This window comes from Vigna unguiculata, chromosome 6 (assembly GCF_037176805.1).
Source record: "Vigna unguiculata cultivar grain cowpea cultivar isolate G323 ecotype 2 chromosome 6, ASM3717680v1, whole genome shotgun sequence".
NCBI lineage: Eukaryota > Viridiplantae > Streptophyta > Magnoliopsida > Fabales > Fabaceae > Vigna > Vigna unguiculata.
This window is the reverse complement of record NC_140797.1, coordinates 43,956,939-43,981,505: the sequence shown is the minus strand read 5'-3', so window position 1 is coordinate 43,981,505 and position 24,567 is coordinate 43,956,939. Positions and strand designations below refer to the sequence as shown.

The following is a 24,567-nucleotide window of genomic DNA, read 5'->3' as shown; positions in this document are numbered from 1 at the left end:
CTCCGCACAACAAGAAGGTTAGTCCAAATACAGGAACGGAAGTGCAAGATCAGCCCAATTCTTTTCGAAGAAAAATGAAGAAACAAAACATGTTCAGATATAAGGGAGGAAGTATAGGATTTCTTTCAAGTATAATCTAATTTATATATGAATTATTATATTTTTTTAATATCTTATTTATTGTTTATTACCTGTGCACACATATACAATTACTTAACCTAAAAATTATATAAAGTAGATTTTATTACAAATTGAATGGATGTATAACATTGGTAAATATTGACTAGTTATGTAAACCTTTTATTAAGTAATAGTACGTGTATGGAACTTATAAATGTGGTGTTACAAAAAGAATACTACTACTTTTTAATATTACATATAAATTTGATACATTATAATTTTGTGTGTGGTGGAAATACACTTAGAATCTTGGGCCATAGATTTAAACACATCCAGAACCATTTGGAAGAGAATATTCAAAAACAGAATTGACCTACTCCCATAAACTCTCACACGTGTGGTTCAAGTTGAGTCTTCACGTCAATTTCTAACGCACTTCTTCTTTGGGTGTTTGAAAAAATCTTTTATCAAATTGTTAAAATATATCATAAAATAAATAATTCAAAACACAATTAAGAGTTATGAAACGAGTCAGAGTAACAGAATAAGTTAGCATAATCAGTTTTATCCTCTTACATCCTCTTAGCATAATCTTTTTAATATTACATCCTAAATCTTTAACTAATTAATATCACATCAAAATTTAAGAAAAAATAAAAGATCACAAAAACATGGGAGACTACACAAAACGTGTGATAAAAATTATATTTTAAATATAGTCAAACTATAACTATTATAAAAAAAAATCTAACTAAATACAAGTAAAACTATCTACTTATATTGTTTTCAATAAATCAAAACTAAATTAGCTAATTATTAGCATAATGATTTCTCTCATTAAAAAATATACAAATTTTGAACTACATATAATTACAGAAATACAAGCGTCGATGTCATATTTAAATCACTCATTAATTCAAAAAATCATGACAACCTTAAAAAAAATTGATCTCTCATCAACTCATCAAAATTTTTAAAAATCGTCTTTCCAGGCTAGTTCCTTTAAAAATCACATCACATTAAACTAAATCATGACAACCTTTGTTCCATCAATATTCACTTTCACACAATTAATAGATGAAACTTTCCATGTATATAAATAAAAACATCATACCCTCTCTAGTTTGATATTACAATATTTATTTTAACAATTACATTGTTTATAATTTATGTTAACAATTGTTTATTCTAACCATTACATTAACATGATAAAAATATTTAAAGGCATTAAAATCAAATAATTGTATTTTAAAATTAATAGATAATGTTGATTGCCAAATGGGTTATTTACACGAAATTTCGTCACCCGTAAAGGACAGTGCCAACAAAACCAAAAACAGAAAAAAAAAAGTTGAAAAAATGACAAAAAAATAAAAACAACATAAAAATACTATAAGAATTGAAAAACTACAATAACTATAAATAATTTATTCTATTTACTAAAAGTTATAAACAAACCTAAACAGACTTTGGGTAGCATTAATAATTCACGTCGTGGATTGTTTCCCCCTCCTTCCTCAATCCTCATCATCAACGTCTTTTTGTGGACTTTAAACTTCAACCATATGCGTCATGTCCTACTCATTATTAATATTGTAGCTTAAAAAATATGAAATATATCCCATAAACAATGCAGCAAATCAGACACTATCCAACAAAGCTACGAAATTCAGGCTCACCAACACTCACTAATAAACACTTCCAACAAATCGTGGTCACTCCCAACGAAAAAAAAAAAAACTCAATATATAATTTAAGGCAATATGGTTGTAGTTTGGCCAATAATTGTAATGGATAGGTATTTCAAGAAGATTAATTATAAAAAATAATAATAATAATAATGAAAAGGGTCAATTTTATATAATGTATTATCATCGATTTCAATTTAAAATATTAAGTTAATGGATTTATATGTTTATTTTTTGTATAATATTTAACTTTCTCATTTATATTTTTTTATTCTAAGTTTACGATAGAATCAATAAAATCGTTGTCAATTAATATATAAATGAAGTAATGTCAATTTTAGAACGTGTGTTCTGTCATAATATCCTTAAAAGATATGTCAGAAAAAAAAAAGAAAGAAATATTAAAATTTATCTTTAAGTTCCGAGGATGTAATCACCTTAAATACAAGTATGATGGTTTGTAATGGATATCTAGATTGCAAGGAAAACAAAATAACAAATAAAAATGTGGAGTTACCAAGAAAAAAGGTCATGGTGAAGAAACAACCCTAGATGAGTAGTATCTTGTGTTAAAAGTCTCCATATAGATTCCTTATTTAAGATTGTTTGTCAATTTACAAACACAACACCTGTTCTTTGATCTAGGTGTATAAAATTCTCTCTTCCTTTGTAAAGAAAAAGTTTGCTTTTTTATTCCGTCGTGATTTGTTCATCACAAGCAAAAGTCCAAGCGGTAGTGAAGATTAATTAACTCCAACGTTGTCATGATGTCATCTACAAGTATCCAATTAAGGAGTAGATTTGTGCTGGATTTGAATAATAGGAGTAAAAAAGGTGATGTTTCTTTCTGTGCTGAGTCATGAGACAAATTAAATAATGAAGTTGAACCCAAGTTACCAAATAATTGCTGTTATTGGAATGTAAATCAAACCAACCACGTTAGAGATGGTTCACCAAATTGTTGATATGTAATTGAGGGTTTCACGCAAGAGGCAACTATGGCCTGCCAAACACTTTCTATCTATACTTTTTTATCTTGGTCACTTGAAAAGGAAGTTTATTTAGACTAAAACAAAAACGCTAAATGGAGTGTAGTAAAAACAGTATTTTATCGTTGAATTATAATTCTTTGATGACCTGGTTTTATAATTGCAGTCGCCACCCATTATTTATTTTTTTTATTTTTCTTTAAAGATACTTTTGATGGAGACACGATTAAATATTTAAACGTAAATATATGTCTTTTTCGGTGAATATTCGAACTTTATTTCATCACGTTAAGAGATCCACTTTTTCTCGTTAATTCTAACTCCGTTGCTTTAATCAGATACTTCGGAAGGATAACTTGAACTCCAAACTTTGAACTCATGAAGATTTCTTGTGTATTTTGACCATTACGCTCATGTTTGGGAACCCAAATAAAGAAATTGTGTGGCCTTTTTAAGAGTATTTATCTATATAGCTTAGAAAATATTAAACTAAGAACAATGTGATTTTTGTAATTTGAATCAAGATTTTAACCAAATCTATCAAATTAATAATGGTCATGATCTTCATTTTCTAATGAGAACAAAAATAATAACGAGATTTAAAAGTTTGCAAATATCGATCAAATCTTACATATGGCGCAACAATTTAAATTTCAATGTCGAAACACAAAAATAGAAAAGTAGTTTAAAACGTAAAAAAAAAAAAAAAAAACATTTTTAAATACACTAAAGTCATACTCACATGAAAGAAAAGAGATTCATTTAATCAACGGCGGATATTGGATATATACTGAAATCAAGTTATATTTTTAACATACCCAATATTAGATAAAATAATTGTTCATAATTATATTATTTTGTATTTATTATCAATTATGTAAAGATTAAGATGGTGTAAGTCGAGCAAAGATTAATATTAACATAATTACATTTAGCTATTAATTAACACTTGTATTCATAAACAATCTCACTAAAAGTGGATATCTCAGTAGAAGATATCTTGAGAAGGAAGAGAATAAACACGTAAAGAAAACATCTCCATCATAAGAAAATCTTATCTAGAGTAAGGAAATAAGAAAAATACGCGAGAACCTGAATTATAAATTGTACAAAATAAAGCTCTCACAAGAAATAAGCTATAAATACCAAGAAATAAGTTTTTTTTTTTAATTTATAAAGAAATTTCAAAACATATAATCAAAAGTGTAAGGCACAAAGATACCATGGACAGAGGACAAAGATTAGAATCATACTAATTAATATATATATATATATATATATATATATATATATATATATAATTATAATGAATATTGATATATTTTATTAATTTTGTTTCGATTTCATCATTAATGATGAAAATAATAAAACACGAGATCGGACTTCAATAATTATTTTGAAAAAATTACTGTTAATATGCAATTAATTTAAACGATTTTATTATTTAATATTATATATATAATTCATATATAATAATTAATATTTTAGACATTTTTTATTTCATTTATTTTGATATAGTTAAGGTTAACGTATTTTAAGTATTATTCGCGTTGATGGTAAGTGCACTACTGAATGATAGTGTTCTTAAGATAAATGACAAGATAAGAACAAAAAGAAAATATGTAAATTATTCTTTATTTGACTTTGAATAACTAACTGAGACATTTTTGACGGAATATATATTTTTTTAATATGATCTTTTTACCAGTATATGTGTGTTGGATAGTAAAATTAGCTTATGACAACCAACCAATCTCCATCTTTATATTCCTTAAATTACCTTCTCGTAAAAATTGGATTTTTACGACATGAAAGTAACTTAATGAATTGAATAAAATTAGGTTCAATGTATAAACGAATATAAAGAAGAAGCGGTGCATCACTGTATGAAAGCTACAAGATCTGGTTAAATTAAGATTTGTTGGTATGAACAAATTGATTAATTAGTCAATGGAGCTGAAAATGAGATCTGAAAAAGCCAAATGAATGGGTCAAAATTTAAATTTTAAATTTTCGCGTTCATTCCGTAGTAAATGGAGCAAAAATGTTTTCTATTGGAGATGTTAAAAAAAAAAAACTAAAACGTCATTTTCTTTTTAAAAAATTATAAAAGCAAAAAAGCAGCACAAGTTGTATACTTTATTTAAAATTAATTATTCTTTTTGCAATATTATATCTTATTATAATTTAATGGTTTCCTATCTTTTCAAGTTCCACTGGATTCAGCTAACTTGAATTCGTCAATGTTAAGATCGCAATCATCGGTTAAGAAAACTAACTTATAATTTCATGGAGAAATTAAAAGTGCACTATATTATAAATCCCATTAGCGATTTTTCCATTTTAGTGACAACTAATGATCTCAATAATTTGAGAGGATGAATTGGGTTATTTCAAAAAAAAAAATTCTTAGCTTTCAATAAAAAGATATTCAATTATTATTCTCTTATTGTGGTCATTTACGCGTGAAATATAAGCAATATATATATATATATATATATATATATATATATATATATATATATATATATGTATATGTAATTCTCTTATTAAGATTATTCATAAACATTTCTTAAATACGCTTTTATTTATTTGTAAACATATCTTAATTTGTTTTACTGACTTAAGGTCTTCATAATTATTTTTAATTGATTCTTGTCATCATTTAACGAGGTGGTGTATCCTAAGCCGCCTAAGCAACATTTCTAGATATCCATAATTGATTGATAATTCTATCTCCAACAATAAAACTTTAAGATGAGACAATAATATAACTTTAAACAAATCCCACATCACCTAAAATTCAAAATAATAAAAGGCTTAATAGAATAAAAGCTTCAAAACATCACACACCAATGCAAGTACTCTACCAAATCTACCCCAAATATTATTACTTTTGCAATTACCATAAAGATAAAACTCAACCAACTTAAACAAAAGAGTAAGAAATAAACTTTACTACCTACTCTCGAAAGTTTGTGTGACAACATCAACAAAACAAAAGCATTCGTGTAAATTCCGTGAGCACTAAATATATAATTGTATATATTCTTTCATGTGAATTTAAGATAAAAAATATATAAATAGAGCGAATCAGGTTTGTCGGACTGGTTCGCCAGCCCACTAAGTAAACGGTGGATCGGGTTGAAAATTTCAACCCGCCAATCTGTTGTGGTCGGCCCGCCTAACTCGTCAAACTGGCGGGTCAGTCCATCCTGACCTGACAACCCGTTTTTTTTCTCTTAAATTTTTTTATATCTAAAAATTAAAAAGTAATTAACATTAATAAATATTTATATTATATAAATTATATATATATATATATATATATATATAATTATAAACAAATATTTTAAAGAAGTTAAAAGAAAATTAAAAATAAAAATAACGGATCAGTCCACTAACCTACCCTGATGCGGGACTGGTTGCAGTATTCAACCCATTTTGTTGTGGTGGGTCAGCCTAATCTGACACATTTTTGGCGAGTCAAAGACAGGGTCGGCCAAAATGGATCGGACTGGACCGTTTTGACATTCTTAGCATAAACATAGAAAATAAAGACTTACAAATAAAAGAAAGTGAATCAAAATTAACACTAGACTAACCAAATTTAATTCTCATCTAAAAGTTCAGAGTTAATCCAAATATTATAAAGCTACAAGTTTTCTTTTTCATCAAAACTATTTGTCTTTGACAGTCGTGATCCAATAGAATTCTTTCTAAATACTCTTCCCAACTCAATCAGTAGAAATCACACATATTTGTAAAAATTAAAGATATAATAACAAATTTTATTTTATAATTTATATTATCGTGTCTTGATACTCCATGAATCCCTTGTTATATTTTCTTCTTATGATTTGTTTAGGATTCATAATCTAACATCCCTACCATTATAATATTTGAAAAATGCAAGATAATTAGCTTGTTTTAAGAAAATAATTTGAAATTTAGATGATCAATTTTATAAAATTAGTTTGTAGAGTGAGGTTTGTACACTGATATGATATTACAAACCTATTTTTTAAGATTAAGTTACGCTTAGAACTCTCTTCTTAATATGATATTAAGATTATGTTGGATTTTCTGAGAGAGAATCACTGGAGAGATACAACATATATATGAGCTCAATTCAAACGTAAGAGATTAATATCATTCTTAACTCAAAACCTTAAGACAATTAGTTTATTGATTTTCATTCTTATTTAATGTTCAACTTTCTTATCTTAACTCGGTGTGAAAGTTAGACTCACATTTGAATTCTCAAACTATTATAACATTTTATTTTATTTTTTGAATTTATTGTGTTATCTATTATTGAAACATCAAAAATACTTGGAGAGTCTATTACAACACATGTTATTGAACCACTCAAAATATATAATTTCATATGTAAAAAGAAAAACTCTAACAATCAATTTAAATAAAGGAAGTAATTATAAGCTTTCCAAGTTTATAACCTTTATACTGACTTAAGTAATCGAAAACAAAGTAAGTTTAAATTTGTTTAACTATCTTACAAAATTTGATATTATTAATGTGAATATTTGGTTTTGGATAATTGAGAATGAATATTATAACTTCACGCCTTTTTTTTTTTTTTTTATTTGACCCTCACTTTATTTTTATGCTGTATGATATGCATTGATTGATTGGAATATTGGGTGTAGAGCATATTGTGAAAAAAGCTTGACAGAAGTCCAATGAAGGTATCTAACCCCACCACAGACCACGTCTTGAGAGTTTAGATAACGATTTTGATGTTTTATTAGTGGGACATCATGCTCACATAAAAGAAAAACAACAATATTAATAAAGTGAAACTTTAGTTTATCTCAAACTTATATAAACTTAATTTTTATAAAGGAACTATTGCACTCATTTATATATATAATATTTAATTATATTTTAAAGCGGATGAGTGATTTTTAATATAATTTTTACATTAAATACATTATATCTCAAGCTTAACACTAACAAATTTAATTAAAATAAATTAAAAATAATTTTGATTTTATTTTTAAATAGTGAAATTTAATTGTAATGTGATTTATAAAATTAATTTATAAAATATGAATATATTACAATTTAGTTATATCCTTAGTCCATATTAAGAATAGACTTGTATGATTCTTAGAATGATTCTGCTTGCACTTATATAGAAATACAACCCACAGAAAGTCTGAAATGTTTTGTGTGTAAAGTAGAGTGGTAGATCCAAAATGCGAACATGGTTACGGTGAAACTGTGGGAATCCCTACTGTGTTTGAATTATTTATGACACCTTGCACTGTGCAATCGAACCACCACCACCTCAATGCCACTACTTTTTCTTGCTTTCACTTTTACTCATTTATATTTTCATTTTATCAACATCTTCGTCGAAAAATGTTAATTCTCTGATCGTGACATAAATATAATATTATAATTAGTTAAATATGAAATTATCAAACCATATGCAAACTAATCCAAATATTTACAACTACAATCACAAGAAAATAAGATATCGTAAGGTAAGTAAGGAATATATATATATATATATATATATATATATATATATATATATATATATATATATATATATAGCTTTATAAGTATCTCTGAACAAAAACTTCTCCCTAATAACTAAAAGAAAAAGAAAAAAATTAATTTCTCCCTAAAATGAAATTAACTTATACATAATCTAAAAAAAAAATTAGAAAAATAATTCGAAAACTTACAAATTATATATATATATATATATATATATATATATATATATATATAAAGATTCTTCCTAATAACTAAAGAAAAAGAAACAAATTAATTTCTCCCTAAAATGAAATTAACTTATACATAATCTAAAAAAAAAAATTAGAAAAAAAATTCGAAAACTTACAAATTATATATATATATATATATATATATATATATATATATATATATAAAGATTCTTCCTAATAACTAAAGAAAAAGAAACAAATTAATTTCTCCCTAAACTAAAATTAACTTATACATAATCTAAAAATAAAAATTTAGAAAAATAATTCGGAAACTTACAAATTATATATATATAAAGATTTAACTTTTTTGATAATTTTTTTCCCTTACCTTTCTCTTTTATTTCTTTTAAAAAAATTGTTTGATGCATAATGATGTTAGGAATTTAAGTGATTCTAAGTCTTACATTGGATATAAATGATCAAGTTAAACGACATATAAGGTATAAGATATACAAATTTACTATGTTAAGGTTTTAGGTTAAAAGTAGTGTCAATCTCTTATAAAAATTAAATGTAGGTCTCATTGATGTTGTATCTTTTTAATACCGTGGATTTTTTTTATGACACGAGAAACCACGAGTTCCCAAAGTTTTTTCATTTAATTCTTTTTATGTATATTTTAAAATTATATTATATATTATTAAATTATTTATATTAACTATAGAATTTTTTTTTTCAAAAAATTGTAAAATCACGCGGAAATCTTCTGAATTTTTCTTATTATTTTTTTTTTCTTGCTCATGTACTTCCATCTATTTCTCACAATTCCTTTTTTATCTCAATTTCCATCCTCAAAAACGTTTTGGACTCATCAATTTCTTCTTATGAATAAATTCAATTTTACCTTTTTTAAGCAATCTATTTTTTCTTGCATGTGATAAATTTGTCCACTATATATAATGTTGAGAAATTTATTTATTTTTAAATAGGTGAAAGGTGATAAATTTATATTAAAAAAATTATGATAAAATAAAAAAATATATTCATTTCCCAAGGAGAAGGTTTGTGATGAAGACTAAAAAATTACATCTACGCCAATTGAACTTGAGAAATAATTTATATATAAATAATATAATTTGACACCCCTGAAATTTTTGTCTAAGGTCCACCGCTACTCTTAGTACACCTACTTCCTTGAAAGATCCACTAATGATATCAAACATACAAGTGTGTCCCTTTAAAATGAATGATAGTACTAAAATAATAAGTTTTGAATTAAAAGTATTTTCAATCTTTATATGCGTTGGTCTCACCTCTTTTATTAAAAGATCCGTCAATTAGTTTTACAATTCTTTAAAAGTAATTCAAACAAACTATTTAAATGTTTTTGATATTCACTTTTTTTCCTTGCACCATTTAAGATCTATCAATGATATCAAATATATAAGTGTGTCCCTATAAAATGAATGACAATACTAAAATAATAAATTTTAAATTAAAAGTAGTGTCAATCTTTATTTATATGGGATGGACTCACCTCTTCTATTAAAGAAGATCCGTCAATGATTCCTTAACAATAATTCAAACAAACTATTTAAATGTTTTTTATATTTTTTTTTCCTTACACCATTTAAAAGATAATATAAACTGTGATGTGATGTACACTATATTTTAACAAGTCAAAGGTTTTAACTATTTTTCTAATTTCCATATTATACTTTTAAGAATATTTTAGTTTGTCAATTTGAATTGGTTGTTAGTTTTTTTTTTTCATAAGCTTAACTAATAAATTAGCCGATAATTATAAAAGTAACCTTTTGTTGAAAATATAAATTAAATGTGTTTAGTAAATTTATTGTTGAACTATAGATAATAAATATAAGATATGTGTATATAATTTTCTTCTGTTTAACAGTTACACATTTTTAAGTCTCGTTATAGTTTTTAGTTAATTTTAACGCATACTTATTTTTATTCAAGGATATAATTTAAAACTTTCATTATTAAAAAACAACATATAATATTCGAGGATATAGAAAATGGAAATGGTTATTAAATTCCGAGGATACAAATAAAAAAACTGTATAAAATATAAATAAAAATATATATGATGCTGTTTCAAGTGTATCCGAACAAAAAAAAGAAAACTTAGAAAAAATTGCTTACCAAATATTTTTATTTTAGTTCATCAAACTTATATACTATAAAATACTTATTAGGTGAAGCCACTTGAGAAAACTTTAAGCAATTAATTATGATATGTTAATTGTGTTTGGTGAGTTGCTTGAACTTACTTAAAACTTAATTAACTATATTTCATTAAAATAGTGATGTTTTAGCTCATAAGTTTTCATTAGTTTTTATTATCAACCTGAATATTTTTATTAAAATTTCCGTTTATCATTTGTTACTAAAATTATACCATCTATTATGATCAAACACTCCCTCTTGGATTGAGCTAGGTTCTCATGAAGAAGTGATGTTTGAATGTGATTGCTTGCATAAAGGTCGAAACTTTTAAGACATTGTTTCATCCATCACATGAAACAAATCAAATACTCACAGATAAGAATCACCTTCAGAATGAGACAAAATAAATCATTCATTCTCAAAACCTTCATGTGTTGTCGTTGCATAAGAATGCATGTTTATCTTAAAACTGACTCATTATCATACAATAAATAAAAAACTTTTTTCGCACTGTTACATGTTTTTATTTTAACATGATAAATTAAATTTAAAAACCTGCATTTTTTATAAATTATAAAATTTAATATTTTTGTAGACTTTTTTCATTCATGAAATTTATAATTAGTTGTGGAAGGTAATATTTATTTTAATTTGTCATTTTGTTAGGATGATATATCGGACTGATTGGACTGATAACTGATATTGTGGGGAAATATATGATTGAGCAATAATCATGAAATATAATTATGTAATACGTGATCAAATATTTTGTTTGTGAATTATGTCATCTCAAAACAAATTAGGAATATTGTTTTAACTTTTTTTAATTCGCTTTTGAATCTTGTTTAGCGGTGCATGTGCTTTGAGATAAGTAAAGGTAAGGTGTAAATTATTGAAAAATTGACTTCGAGTTGAAATTGGATGGAGTTATGATGGGTTATCTCACTAAATTACTTGAATTTAGTAGTTTAGAGAATCACTCTTAACTGGAATCCCAAATTTAAAGCAAATACACAATTGAAGTAGTTAAATTCATTAAATAAAATTATTAATTATTGTTACCAAGTATAAGATAAGTTAAATGAAATATATTTGTACGTAAGTAGTAATATACAATGTAACGTGTATGAAATGCAAGTAATGTGTGCATGTAGACTAGGATGTATAATTATACTAAATACAAATTGATGTATGTTGTAATTAAGTAGTATTTGAAATAATGACGTACTAATAAACATAACTCATTGAGAAAAAATAGATATCCCAATTTTTACTAATAATATGATTATATGATTTAAGACATAACATGATGTGAAAAATTGACAGGAAATTCTAAGTCTCATTTTTTTTTTATATATAATATACATAAATAGTTATCTTAACATAGGAAATCGTGGTTAATTTTTACTAACATTATCTATGGTAAGTCAAATATTATTTTTAAGACATGATTAATACAAATTAACGTAACAAATTAAGATGAGAATTCACACACACACATATAATGTGATAATCAGTTTATGTAAGTTTTAATTGAATCAATTTTTATTTTAATGAAAACTTTCGCATTAAAACTTTTTAAAACTATAGTAAACGAAAGAAAAATATTGAATCATTGTTAGTATAGAAACAAAAAAAATACTATTAGGTCTTAGACATTTTTTTCATATTGGATATTGAGGAAAAAATTATATATTTTTATATTTAATATTTAATAATATGGTATTTTCTTTGTTGTGTTTTTGTTTATAAAAAAACTATTTAATTAATATTCTGTAATAAAGTAATGAACATATCTATTATGTTATATAAATAAAAATAGATTTTACTTTTGAAATGAAAATGATATAGTCCTACTTCCATCCCGGTTGCTATCTTTGGTTGTATCTATAACTTATTTTAGTAAATGATTTTATAAAACACTTATAATTTAATAAATAATTTTGAAATTTTAATTGACAACTTATGAAAATGGCCAAAATGAATGAAAGAAATATCTAATAATCTATAACTATTTAAGTAACTGTAGCGTTAATTGCTTCACCATATTTGTCGGTGATTGAGACATTAAAACTTTATCAGAGCATTAAAGAATAAATACGGACACGTTGAGAAGGGATAAAAATAAAATAAATCTTAATGCATTTATATTTATATTAGTAAATATAATATTGAAGAAAATTTTAACACCAAGTAAAAGTCATGTCCAACTTTCACTTTCTCATTTGTTTAAAAGAAATGATTTAAATAATTTGTATCTAAAATATCTAACTAAAAATACAAAACAGCATTTAAAAATATAATAATCATTGTAAGTTTTGGCGAACGCCGATCAATGTGTGATTTAGATTCACCTAACAATATACACTTAAGATACTTCCATATTTTTTTGTTATATTTTGTAAAAATCATGTATATTATTTGAATATTCTATATCTAAAGGATTTGAATATATATATATATATATATATATATATATATATATATATATATATATATATATATATATATTATACATATATCAGTAGTTTCGTTCTCATTTTAAGGGATGAAATAATTATTTATTAGAAAAAATGCAACTTATTTAAATCTCTTACTTAAATACAATAGTACATTTTTTATAGGTTAGGTGCGTTCACATTGTCTTCTATTGACAAAAAGTTAATGTGTTAGAGCTTCGCTAAAATCATAACAATTCTTAAATTGAGTACATGGCTGTAGAAATATTTATAAATTATTCACTACTACAAAAATGAAATTAACAATAAAAATTAAATTTGTATTTTTTAAAGGACATTAATTGGTTGCTAATTTAGTTGGCATTTGCCATAACATAATGAAGCTTGACATTGAGAAGGGTATATAGAATAAAGTTAGGAGATTCTGGTGAGGTGTGAGCAATACATGCATATGGCTAACCTCCTTTATCAAATTTATTTCTTGTTATAACACAACTTTCATTACAAGAAAAAGAAAAGTTTAACATTTTTAATTTTATAAATTAAAATGTTGATAGCTATAGACTTTGAAAAACTTCCAAACCTCAAACATATTATAATAATCATGAGTTCATGAAAAACTTTCTTGTTAGTACTAAAACATGTATTATAGGAAAATAATATACTTTTTTTTCTGTTTTTTTTTTAATTTATCTTTTATTTTTATATTTTTAAATTCTTCAACTCAGTTTTTTAAGTTTTACAAATATATGATTTTAGTTTTTCATTGACTCTGTAAGATAAAAATTACAATTAAATATCAAATTATTATGTCTATCATGTAAATTTATATTTTTTTATATTTTTATGATGGTAAATAATGGTCATTAAATATTACATTTAAATATAAAAAATTATAATCACATATCTTTAAAAATTAGAAAACTGACTTCACATATTTTTTTTAATTTAAAAATTAAACTCACATATTATATAAGGTTATATATCAGCTTTTATATTATACAATTGATTATATACTCCTCCCAATAAAAAGTAACATATATTCCAATGTGTGTAATATATATTGCTTTCTTGTCTCGTCATGTGTAGTGCTCGTAAGATTAATTAATATTGTAAGTAAATATATCAATAAAAATACATTAAGCTTAACCATCACGATTTAACAACTTAAAACAATTTTATATTCAAAGACAATTTAACTATCACGAATGTTTTGATAAAAAAATTTTACTCGTATTTGTATGTATTATCTACAAAATTAAATTTGTAATTATTTATGAATTTATCTATATATAAAAATATCTCTGAATTTTAAATTTTGTAATAACAATTACTTACAAATGATTTTATTCAGAGAATTTTTAAATTATTCATAAATTTTTATTATAAATAATTAAAATTTTCTTGTAGTTAAATACTTATTTAAAATTATTAGAGACTCTCGAGTCAATACAATTTATTTTAATATCTAGTATGCTGTGATAAACTTGTTATATTTAAAACAAGTAATAATTTTATTTACTAATATAATATTTCTTTAACAAGTATTTCATTAGAGTGCATTAACTTTATTTGATTTCCTTCAATTTGATTGATCAGGAAATTAAGAAAAATAATTAATTTGTGTTTTCTTTTCGCAAGTTTTTTATTACGTGATTATCCAAGAAGTTAAACAAAAATAAATAATTTATATTTTTTTCATAAATTTAAGATTAACAAGAAATAAATCAATTACTTAATTACAAAAAATATATATATACTTAGTAAAAATTGGTGTGTCATTATTAGGTTGAGTGAGGCTCGATATCTTTCTCAAAGATAAAAAATAAAATAAAAGTTTATAATATAGAAGGTCCAAGAGAGCCCAATACAAGGAAAGGTATTAAAACTATTAACACAATAAACTTATTACGTCACGTTATTTACCTTTGACCACCAATGAATGTCAGATGTAAAAAAAATGCACAATTGACACTTTTGTAAATAAGTTGTCAAAAATTACATTTAATTTTTGTAAGTCACACATAAAATTTGATTTTTACGTTTGATCTCTTTGGTCAGACTTAAATATACGTCTGACCAAAGATAATCAATCAAACGTAAAATTCAAAATTTACGTCTAACCTAAGTCAGACGTAAATTCCTTCATATGTAACCTTCAAGTCATTTTTATCTTTACTCCCTTCTTCATAGTAGCACGAACAAATAGCGTGACAACCGTGAACAGTTTATTACTCCTTATTCGGTTGAGTATTTTACTTATAACATAATACATAAGATTTTACTTTTAAAAAAGAAAAAATTAGAAAAATAATATTTTACAATAAAATAAGAAAAAACTACGAGAGTTTTAACAAGAATATGGGTCGGTCCATAATTATTTTATATTATAAGAAGACTAAGCAGACAAATTAAAAAAAAAATTATACTCGCAGGTATTCGTCAATACAATTTGTAACAGATAAAAAATAGATACTGTAAAAGGATACTCGCAGGTAATGGATACAAATAATTTTTATACCCGTTTGTTAACGGGGTGAGTATGAATATTATAATATTCGTACCCGTGAATATCTGTACCCACTATACTCTAATTTAAATTAAAAAAAAAATAAAAAGACATAATTAAAATATTAACACATTAATTTTTTGTGTTATTTTTTATCAATTGGTACTAAAATGCAATCTCTTATTCGTAAACTGTCATTCAACACACTATGTATTATAATTTATTTGAAATTTTGGTTAAAATGTGTTGTTAAATATTTTATTTTTTTTAAATACCCATGGGTACCTACGAATATTTATGAATATTAAAAAATATGTAATTATGTGTATAACAGATAATATCCACACACAAATATATGGAGACAGCGAATACAAAATGAATATTTATTAAACGAATACGAGAAGTTAATACCCTATCCGTCCCTCCCACACAGGGGCGAATGTTTATTGGTGCAAGGAGGGGCCATGGCCCCCCCAAAATTTTAATTTATTTTTAATTATATATATATATATATAATATTAAAAAATATATATGTATATATATATATAATATTAAAATTTTATTAAATTTTTTAAATTATAGATAATATATTTTAGGAATTGATGAAAATTAAATAGCGTATTTTTTTATTTTTTTTATAAAGCACAATATTTAATGTTAATAGATAATAAAGAATAAAAATATTTAGGCTTAATTTTTTATTTGGTTACTGTTTTTGTCAAAAAGTTGACACTAGAATTATATTAATCACATCAACAAATGTTGTATATTAATTAGATTAAATGATGTATTTTATATTTCTTTTATAAAGCACAATATTTAATGTTAATAGATAATAAAGAATAAAAATATTTAGGCTTAATTTTTCTTTTGGTTCCTGTCTTTGTCAAAAAATTGATACTAGAATTATATTAATCACATCAATGAAGTAAATCATTCATATTAAGAGTTTCAATTTTAATGAAAGAATCATCTACCTGTTTCAAGAAATTTAAGTAAAAGACCAAATTGCATTAGTTTTTAAAAAATTTGGGACCAAATTGAGACTACAAAATTGGATGACCAATTTAACACTTTTAAACGGAAACATAAATCAAAAGACTACTTAAACCAAATATTTATTAACATAATTTTTATTTTCCTTCTTATTTTCTTTTTAGTTTTTTCACAAATTGTAATAATCTCTCATCTCATATATTTTCTTTTTGTATTTTAAGAAATAAAAGTTAGACACAAAATTATTTTTGCTTTCATTTCTCATTTATCCTCTTCCTTTCATGTCTCTTGTTTCACTTGATATGAAAACATTACTTTTTATCTCTTTAGCTTTTTGTTTATTCATTTTTTATGAATAGAAAAAAATGTATAATGTATATTTTCATAATTGATTTTTAATTGTGACTTAACTATAATATATTTTTCTTTTAATAATTTTGTGCCTCAATTTTTTATTAAATTATGATAAATTATTTTTTAATATTGTGTACAAAAAAATATGTTCATAAAGAATAAAAGAATAAATTCATTATTAAAAAGTGATAAAAAAAAAGAAAATTATTGATGAAAATAAGATAGATTCAAATATTTTGAAACATTATAATCAAATTGTTTAGTAGATAAGACATTTTTTAAAGCATTATACTAATGACAAAATATAATAATCTTACAATTATATTATTTTGGCACTCCAACATTTTTAATCAAGATCCGTCAGTGCTCCCACACACATATTATACTGTTGTTTTGTCACATTTATTTTTAATTATATATAATATATAAATTCTTAATTGATGTCTCAAATTTCATATTTTTCATATATATATATATATATATATATATATATATATATATATATTTATCGATCAAACGATCATCATCTTTCTTTTCTTTCCTCTGTCATCCGTTTTCTCTCAGGACAAACAGCTTTCGAATGAAGTTTTGTATTTTTGCTGTTTTCGTTACTACGGTGAGAGTATTATTCCCTTATGTTTCATTCTGGATTTCTACATTATCCTTCTGTGTTTCTTTTTAAGTTTTATTATATTTTTTCTTCGATTTTTTGTTGGAAAGAGAATATATGACAAATATTTTAGTCTTTGAAGAGAAATTGAAAGGATTGGAAGATCTTGAAAAACTTAAATCCGCTAAAGAAAAATAAGGAAACTATCTTGACATCCAAAAATATTAAGATCTTAATGTAGACACAAGATAATCTAATTGTGAGTTTTAACAACACTGCCTACTTTGTGACCCCAATGCTAGCAAATTTTGAGGTGGATCAGAATGAAGAACCTACTAGTAAAAAATTAAAAATTAAAAATCCTTGCATCGAAAATATCTGACATGGGAAGAAGGTGCAAACAAAAGTAAGTCTGGACACTTCCGCAGGATATAACTCCAGTCCATCCTAGGTCCATACCCACAAAACAGACGGTGATGATACCATGCCGAGTAATGATAATCACAATGGCTAAAGCCAAAAAGTATCTGATCCTGATTCTCTGCTCCAAACATCATCACCCTTGCATGGGTCCCACCAAAGAACAATTTATTTTATTTTCTTCAACGGGTAAAGACGGAGTTATTCACACACAGACACAACAATATTTTAATTTCAATTTATATATTAAATGACCACACTGCCCTCATTCCTTCTCTTTATAACGAAACCCATACTCCAGACGCACTTCCTATCCCATTCTTACTTGCGTGTACTTTTGCAAGAGAGAATTTCTTTTTATTTTCTTATTTTCATTTTTTGTTTTTAGAGAGAAAACAAAATGCTGGGAATCTTCAGCAGTTCTGTGGTGTCACCTCCCGAGGAGCTGGTGGCCGCCGGCAGCCGAACGCCGTCACCAAAGACAACAGCAGGAAAATTGCTGACACGGTTCGTGGAAAACAAAGCGTCCGCGGTGTCGCTGCAGGTGGGGGAACATGTGCAGTTGGCTTACACACATCACAGCGAGTCACCGTGGCATCCCAGGTATTTTGAAATGCTTTGTAATCTCCCAAATTTCACCATGCACTCACCAATCGATTTGGTTGTTATCGTGTTGATTCTCTCACGGAACTTAAAAGGAAGAGTGTTTACAAGTATAATTTAAGAAATTGGAATTAATCAATTTCTTAATTCTAAAAATTTCAGACACACAAAAATGGAAGAATCGTGTTGGATCGGTTACTGTTAATGTAAATCATGCGAGATCGCATGATTGGTGGAAACGTTTGCTGCTGCTGCTTATTGATGAGTGGATCATTCGGATCACGGGCTACTTAATCGTATAGCATATTCTAGGAATTTTATGAGCAATGTTTATATTTTCAGTTTTGATAAATACTTTTAATGATTTTTTGATGATAAAATTATGAACCAACATAAATTAGAATAAAAAAGTAGATGATTAGACACAAGAATATATTATGAAAAAATAATAATTCATGGAAAAATACAGTGTGTTGATATATTTTTTTTCTTTGCATGTATATTTTATAAATATATATAATTCTAAAAATTTTAAAAAACTTCTCTTATTTTTTTTTTCAAAAATCTGAAAAAAATATCCTGAAGAATGATTTAACATTGTTTTTCATCAAATCTTTCTATTCTTAAATTTTGTCAGGACCTATAAGACATGGGCGATTTCTTTTTCATTTTTAATTTTTTTCAATATTGCAAATATTGGAGATAATAAACAGAAATATAAAATTGAAAATAAATAGTATCAGAATGAAATTGTTAATATTATGTGGAAGAAAAAAAAAACGGACAAGTTAGAAAATGCACAATTTTGAGTAACATTAACTGTTCCGAGTGGGGGTGGGTGGGTGGGTGATCCTAATTTATACAGTAATAATAATTTCAGCATCATATGGCTAAAGAGGTAAGTGAAGAAAATTAAATTATTAATCATACAGAGAGAGGTGAGAGATTCTTATGTGACAAGAGGAAGAGAAGATGTGATCCACCGTTTGAATTCACCCTTAATTTTCATTTGTAAGGTGGTCATATTCTGTCTTGATCAAGAAAAAACAAATACAAGTTATTTCTTGATGGATGGAACATAAATCTTAGATAAAACATAAACACCAATTTTTCTTTTTTTTATTTAAGGTTTTTAAAACAAAACAGCTATATGAAGTGGCCATGATTTATTTTTAATTTTAAAATCTTAATCATAAATGGATTGGTGTCAAACTAATATCAACATAACAATAGCTAGATACGCTGTAAAATTTCTTATTATTGAATCTCAATAAAAGTTATATTGAAATTTTGATAGTATAAAATGATATTAATAAAAAAATTATATTAAAATAAATGTTTTTGTTACTATTTATTTTAAAAAATTCAAATGATTGTAAAAAAAATTGTTTCATTGAACCTGTCATGAAATAGTTTCTTTTACAGGTGTTATATACTGCAACATTAAACATCATAATATAGATCTGTTTCAGTTGTTTTTTTCAATTACAATGAAAATAGTATATAACAAAATTGTTCAGATTACAAATACTGGTTCTTTTGATGGATTTATCTGGCATGTAATCTTTGTGGCAGAAGAGACTATCCAGTATAAAACTCATTATTCATTTTATTTAAATAGACAAAAATCCTTTTGTTCCAATGTGGTGGTTAAATCCTTTTGGCAGGGGTTCTTTAGATGATAGTATTATTAGTGAAAATATGCATGTGTTCATTTTATAATAATAAAATTAATAAATTTATTATTATAATAATCATAAAAGTAAGATAAAAATAAATAAAAATAAATTTTATAATTTTATTATAGTTAAATAAAAAAATTAAAAGATAAAGCTAATAAAATAATTATTCTACCTAAAAAATTGTGTTCAATTTTTTTTATCACACAATAAACTTTAATGCTTATATTAATTTTGAATTTGATGTTATAAAAAAATAAATTTATGTTTTATATAATTTTGAATGTGCATGATTATTAACTTATATCATTGGATGAATGAAATACTCCATATTTTTACTAGCTTTCTTTGTTTGGGGATCCTAGTCATTGAATCCATTTTCATGGTATGTGGTTGGTAAAAGTGGGGGTTCATTTTGTTAAGAAAACGTTATTAGGAAAATTTTTATAATGTTTGTGTAAATCAAAAACTGAAATTTGATTATAGTATCAGTTAATTAATATTAATTTTGTTTGTAGTTAATATTTACTTTGCCATTACATTTACCGAAGATACATGTTATATCGTTTTTTCTAACTGCTATAAATTGGGTTTTTTTAATTAAACTTTAAACGAAGTAACTGTTATTAATTGAATATATTTTAAGTATCTGTTACTAATTAAATATATTTTGATATTTTTTTAATTAAACTTTAAACGAAGTAGCTGTTATTAATTGAATATATTTTAAGTATCTGTTACTAATTAAATATATTTTGATAGACTTTGGTGAAATAAATCAAGTAGTTACAACATGTATATATATTTTTTAATAAAATTAAAATAAATATTTGGTGCATGCTTAATTCTGATCCATTTTAATTTTAATATTTATTAAATATAAAATTCTATATATTATGGTTGGTGTTGTTTCAGTCTTCCTACCAACTGTTATTTAATTATTTATTCATTTTACTTAAATTCAACTAAACTAAAATGGTAATACAGACTAGATTGAATAATTTAGAACATTACAGTAGCTCCATGTTATTTACTGGTAATTATTGTCTATGTTTTTATTTCTTTTATTCGACAAATAGACGGAAAATTCGGTGACCACTTCTGGTGGGTTCTATTTCAATTATTAGACATTGCGTATGTTTTTCCACTTCAAAATGCTGACTTTTACTCGCTGAACTGTTGTTTTCGTTTCATTATTTTGCTTTTCTGGTCCAAGGAGGATGAATGAAATAAATAGATAAGGATAACATAGATTAGGTTAGTGGGTCCAGCAAAAGATTGAAAAGACTTTGATGAAGCTATTTATATTCTTGTCATGAAGTTTTCTTTTTCATTCATTTGTCAAGAAGTTTTCTTAATCAAAAGTGAGATGGACAACTTTTATTTAAAATATGCTTTTGAATTTTTATTTATTTTTAAAACATATACAAAATTATACAAAAACATATCTATAGTGGAAGTGCCGTATCAAGATAGGTTGGATGTCTTATTCCTTTCTTTCTTTTGTGTGAAGCTGCAATCACATCATTAGTCTTTACCAACTCTTTTTAATACAAAAAATAAAAATAAAAACTAATTAAGTGATGTGTTCACTGTGTCTTGTTGAATTTAATCTATTTCTGTATCTAAATGTTAATTGTAAAATGTCAGATCATTTGCTGTAAAGGATGAAATATTCTGCTTGTTTGAGGGGGCTCTGGACAATTTGGGCAGTCTGAGACAACAGTATGGATTAGCCAAATCAGCCAATGAAGTGATTTTGGTGATTGAGGCTTACAAAGCTTTGCGTGATCGAGCACCCTACCCTGCAAATCGTGTTGTTTGCCACCTCAGTGGGAGTTTTGCTTTTATAGTTTTTGACAAGTCCACTTCTACAGTCTTTGTGGCTTCTGTAAGTTATCTACCAATCTCATCAACATGTCATGATCTTCAGTGTTTTCTGCTCAACATTTGGCTTCTTTTGTTTTCTACAGGATCAAGCTGGTAAAGTTCCTCTCTATTGGGGAATTACAGCTGATGGGTACGTAGCTTTTGCTGATGATGCAGATTTGCTCAAAGGTTCTTGTGGCAAGTCGCTTGCTTCTTTCCCTCAAGGTTTGTGTGTTTTATTTTATTACAGAGTATCACAATTCTCAACATTTCGACAACTACTTATTACATCGATATTGTCTATGTTTCTGTTTCTGTTTCTGAATTCTACAGGATGCTTCTACTCGACAGCAGTTGGAGGATTGAGATGCTATGAGAATCCAAAGAACAAGATTACTGCAGTACCTGCCGAAGAAGAGGAAATCTGGGGTGCCACCTTCAAGGTAACTAGATCGCAAAAGTTTAAGTATTGTTGCTGATAAAATTCTCAGTAGTTCTTTCAGCAAAATTTTCTTTTCCTCTGTTTAGAATAGAGAATCGGTCCAAAATAGTAATGGGAGGTTAACATTGCACTGAATCAAAGGTTAGGTTTCCAAGATGAATGGGTTAGACTAACTTAAACTCAATCTCCACGTCTGTTTCTAGAGTTTAGAAAAGTTAGAGTAGAAATTAATTATGCAAATAGGATTGCAATAGCAAAATTAGAATGTATATTTGATTTGGTTCTCAAGTGGTTGGCATGTCTGGTTTAGGTACGACGTCTTTGGCCTGTGTTAACAACACAAAACATTATTCATTTATTTAATTCAAAATATATTTTTGCATTCATGGTTTATGTTTCAGGTGGAGGGTTCAGCAGTTCTTGCAGCCACAGAGTACTAGATCCATCTTATGATGCATTAATGGAGTGATGAGTTTATGTGGTTGTGACTCTAAGGCATGCAGAAGGGGCAATGTAAATACCTTTTGGAAACTATGAGAAAAGTGCGACTGCTAGTAGTTGTAGTTTGTTTATTAGATAGGGGATTTACTATGTTTCTCGTGTACAGTTGCGCTTTCTGATGTAATAAAAATGTGCCTGAGATTCTCTCATACTCCTTCTATATAAACTGTGTCCGCATAATGATTCATATCGGAACAACCTAACATATAAAAATATAAAAACGAAAACAGAGTTTGAAAAAAACAGGAAGTGAGAATACAGGCCGTTGTTTTACAAATAACTTCGTTCCAATGTATCTATCTATTGGGTAATTCTTTCTGCACCCCCATACATTTATTCCTGCACCTCCATAAATATGAAAATTCCAACTTTATCTTACCGGATTATAATGTCCAGAAGGCAAAAATATTTTCTAAAAAGCTTCTCAAACTACATTTCGGAAGTTATGTGAACCATTTCTCTGTAGCTTCTCCTTATGTTATATTTCCTCACTGTCATGTCTAACAACTTGTTGGCTCTCATGCCCAGATGTTCAAAATGAATTTTAATCTACTTTGTGAGACATAGTTACTAAGCACTGTGGTATAACCTTTTCAAAGGGTTCCACATAACCATATAACCTGAGTTTGATACCTAAGTGCTGTCACTTGTTCCACGACAAGATAAATGGTCAGATAGTTTAAGGATTGTTAAGTTTGGAAATCATTTTTACTTTCCAAATTGTATAATCCCAAAGTATTTTTAATTTCCCGATTCTACATTTGAAAATATTTTCGAATTATGTATTCTGAAACTTAAAATAAAATAAAAATTCAAACTTCAAAACATATGGAGGTGCAGGAAAAATTTATGGAGTGCAGGAAGAAACATCCCTATCTATTTTATAATAAGGATCCAATGAGATCTTATTTCTATTTAAATATTTGAGGGTTGCTTCTTCTCCCTGTACCTCGAAATATTTATTCTGCATCCCAAATTTTTTTTAAAATTCTCACTTTACTACTTATTCTGCATCCCAAATCTCTCTCTCAAACTGAACCATCCTCATTTTTTTCCAATAAATGTTAACATTCGGAAGCCTTATTTTATTCTATAAATGTCAATATTTGATATTTTTTTTTAAATTTTTTATCCATTACAAATGTCGATATTTAATATTATATATATATATATATATATATATATATATATATATATATTTCATCTACGCATGTCAATATTCAGAATTTAATTTTGTTTTACAGATATTGATGTCCGAAAGTTTAATTTTTTTACTTTTTTCCGTTACATATATCGATTTCTAGTATAATTTCTTTTCATTTATCGATGTCGATGTCCACCAAATATATATTAAATTATATTAAAATAAAATTTTCAATTAAAATATAAAAATAAATTATTGAAAATAATTATTTTTTAAATATTTATATAAAATA

The 24,567-nt window shown here is 25.6% G+C and overlaps 1 protein-coding gene across 1 annotated transcript; it reads left to right on the top strand.

The window, feature by feature from the left end:
- Positions 1-18,339: 18,339 nt before the first annotated feature.
- Positions 18,340-23,280, top strand: LOC114187385 (stem-specific protein TSJT1-like). The gene is made up of 5 exons (XM_028075629.2): positions 18,340-18,640; positions 21,970-22,210; positions 22,293-22,413; positions 22,522-22,631; positions 23,032-23,280. Exons 1-5 carry the CDS (start codon positions 18,438-18,440, stop codon positions 23,068-23,070), a joined length of 714 nt encoding a protein of 237 aa, XP_027931430.1. The 5' UTR covers positions 18,340-18,437; the 3' UTR covers positions 23,071-23,280.
- The last annotated feature ends 1,287 nt before the right edge of the window (positions 23,281-24,567 follow it).

Bases quoted from the DNA above. Each gene is read 5' to 3' on its own strand.
- LOC114187385 (XM_028075629.2), top strand. From the start codon at position 18,438: ATGCTGGGAATCTTCAGCAGTTCTGTGGTGTCACCTCCCGAGGAGCTG. The intron at 22,211-22,292 runs GTAAGTTATCTA...TGTTTTCTACAG, and splicing joins CTACAGTCTTTGTGGCTTCT to GATCAAGCTGGTAAAGTTCC. The intron at 22,632-23,031 runs GTAACTAGATCG...TTTATGTTTCAG, and splicing joins TCTGGGGTGCCACCTTCAAG to GTGGAGGGTTCAGCAGTTCT.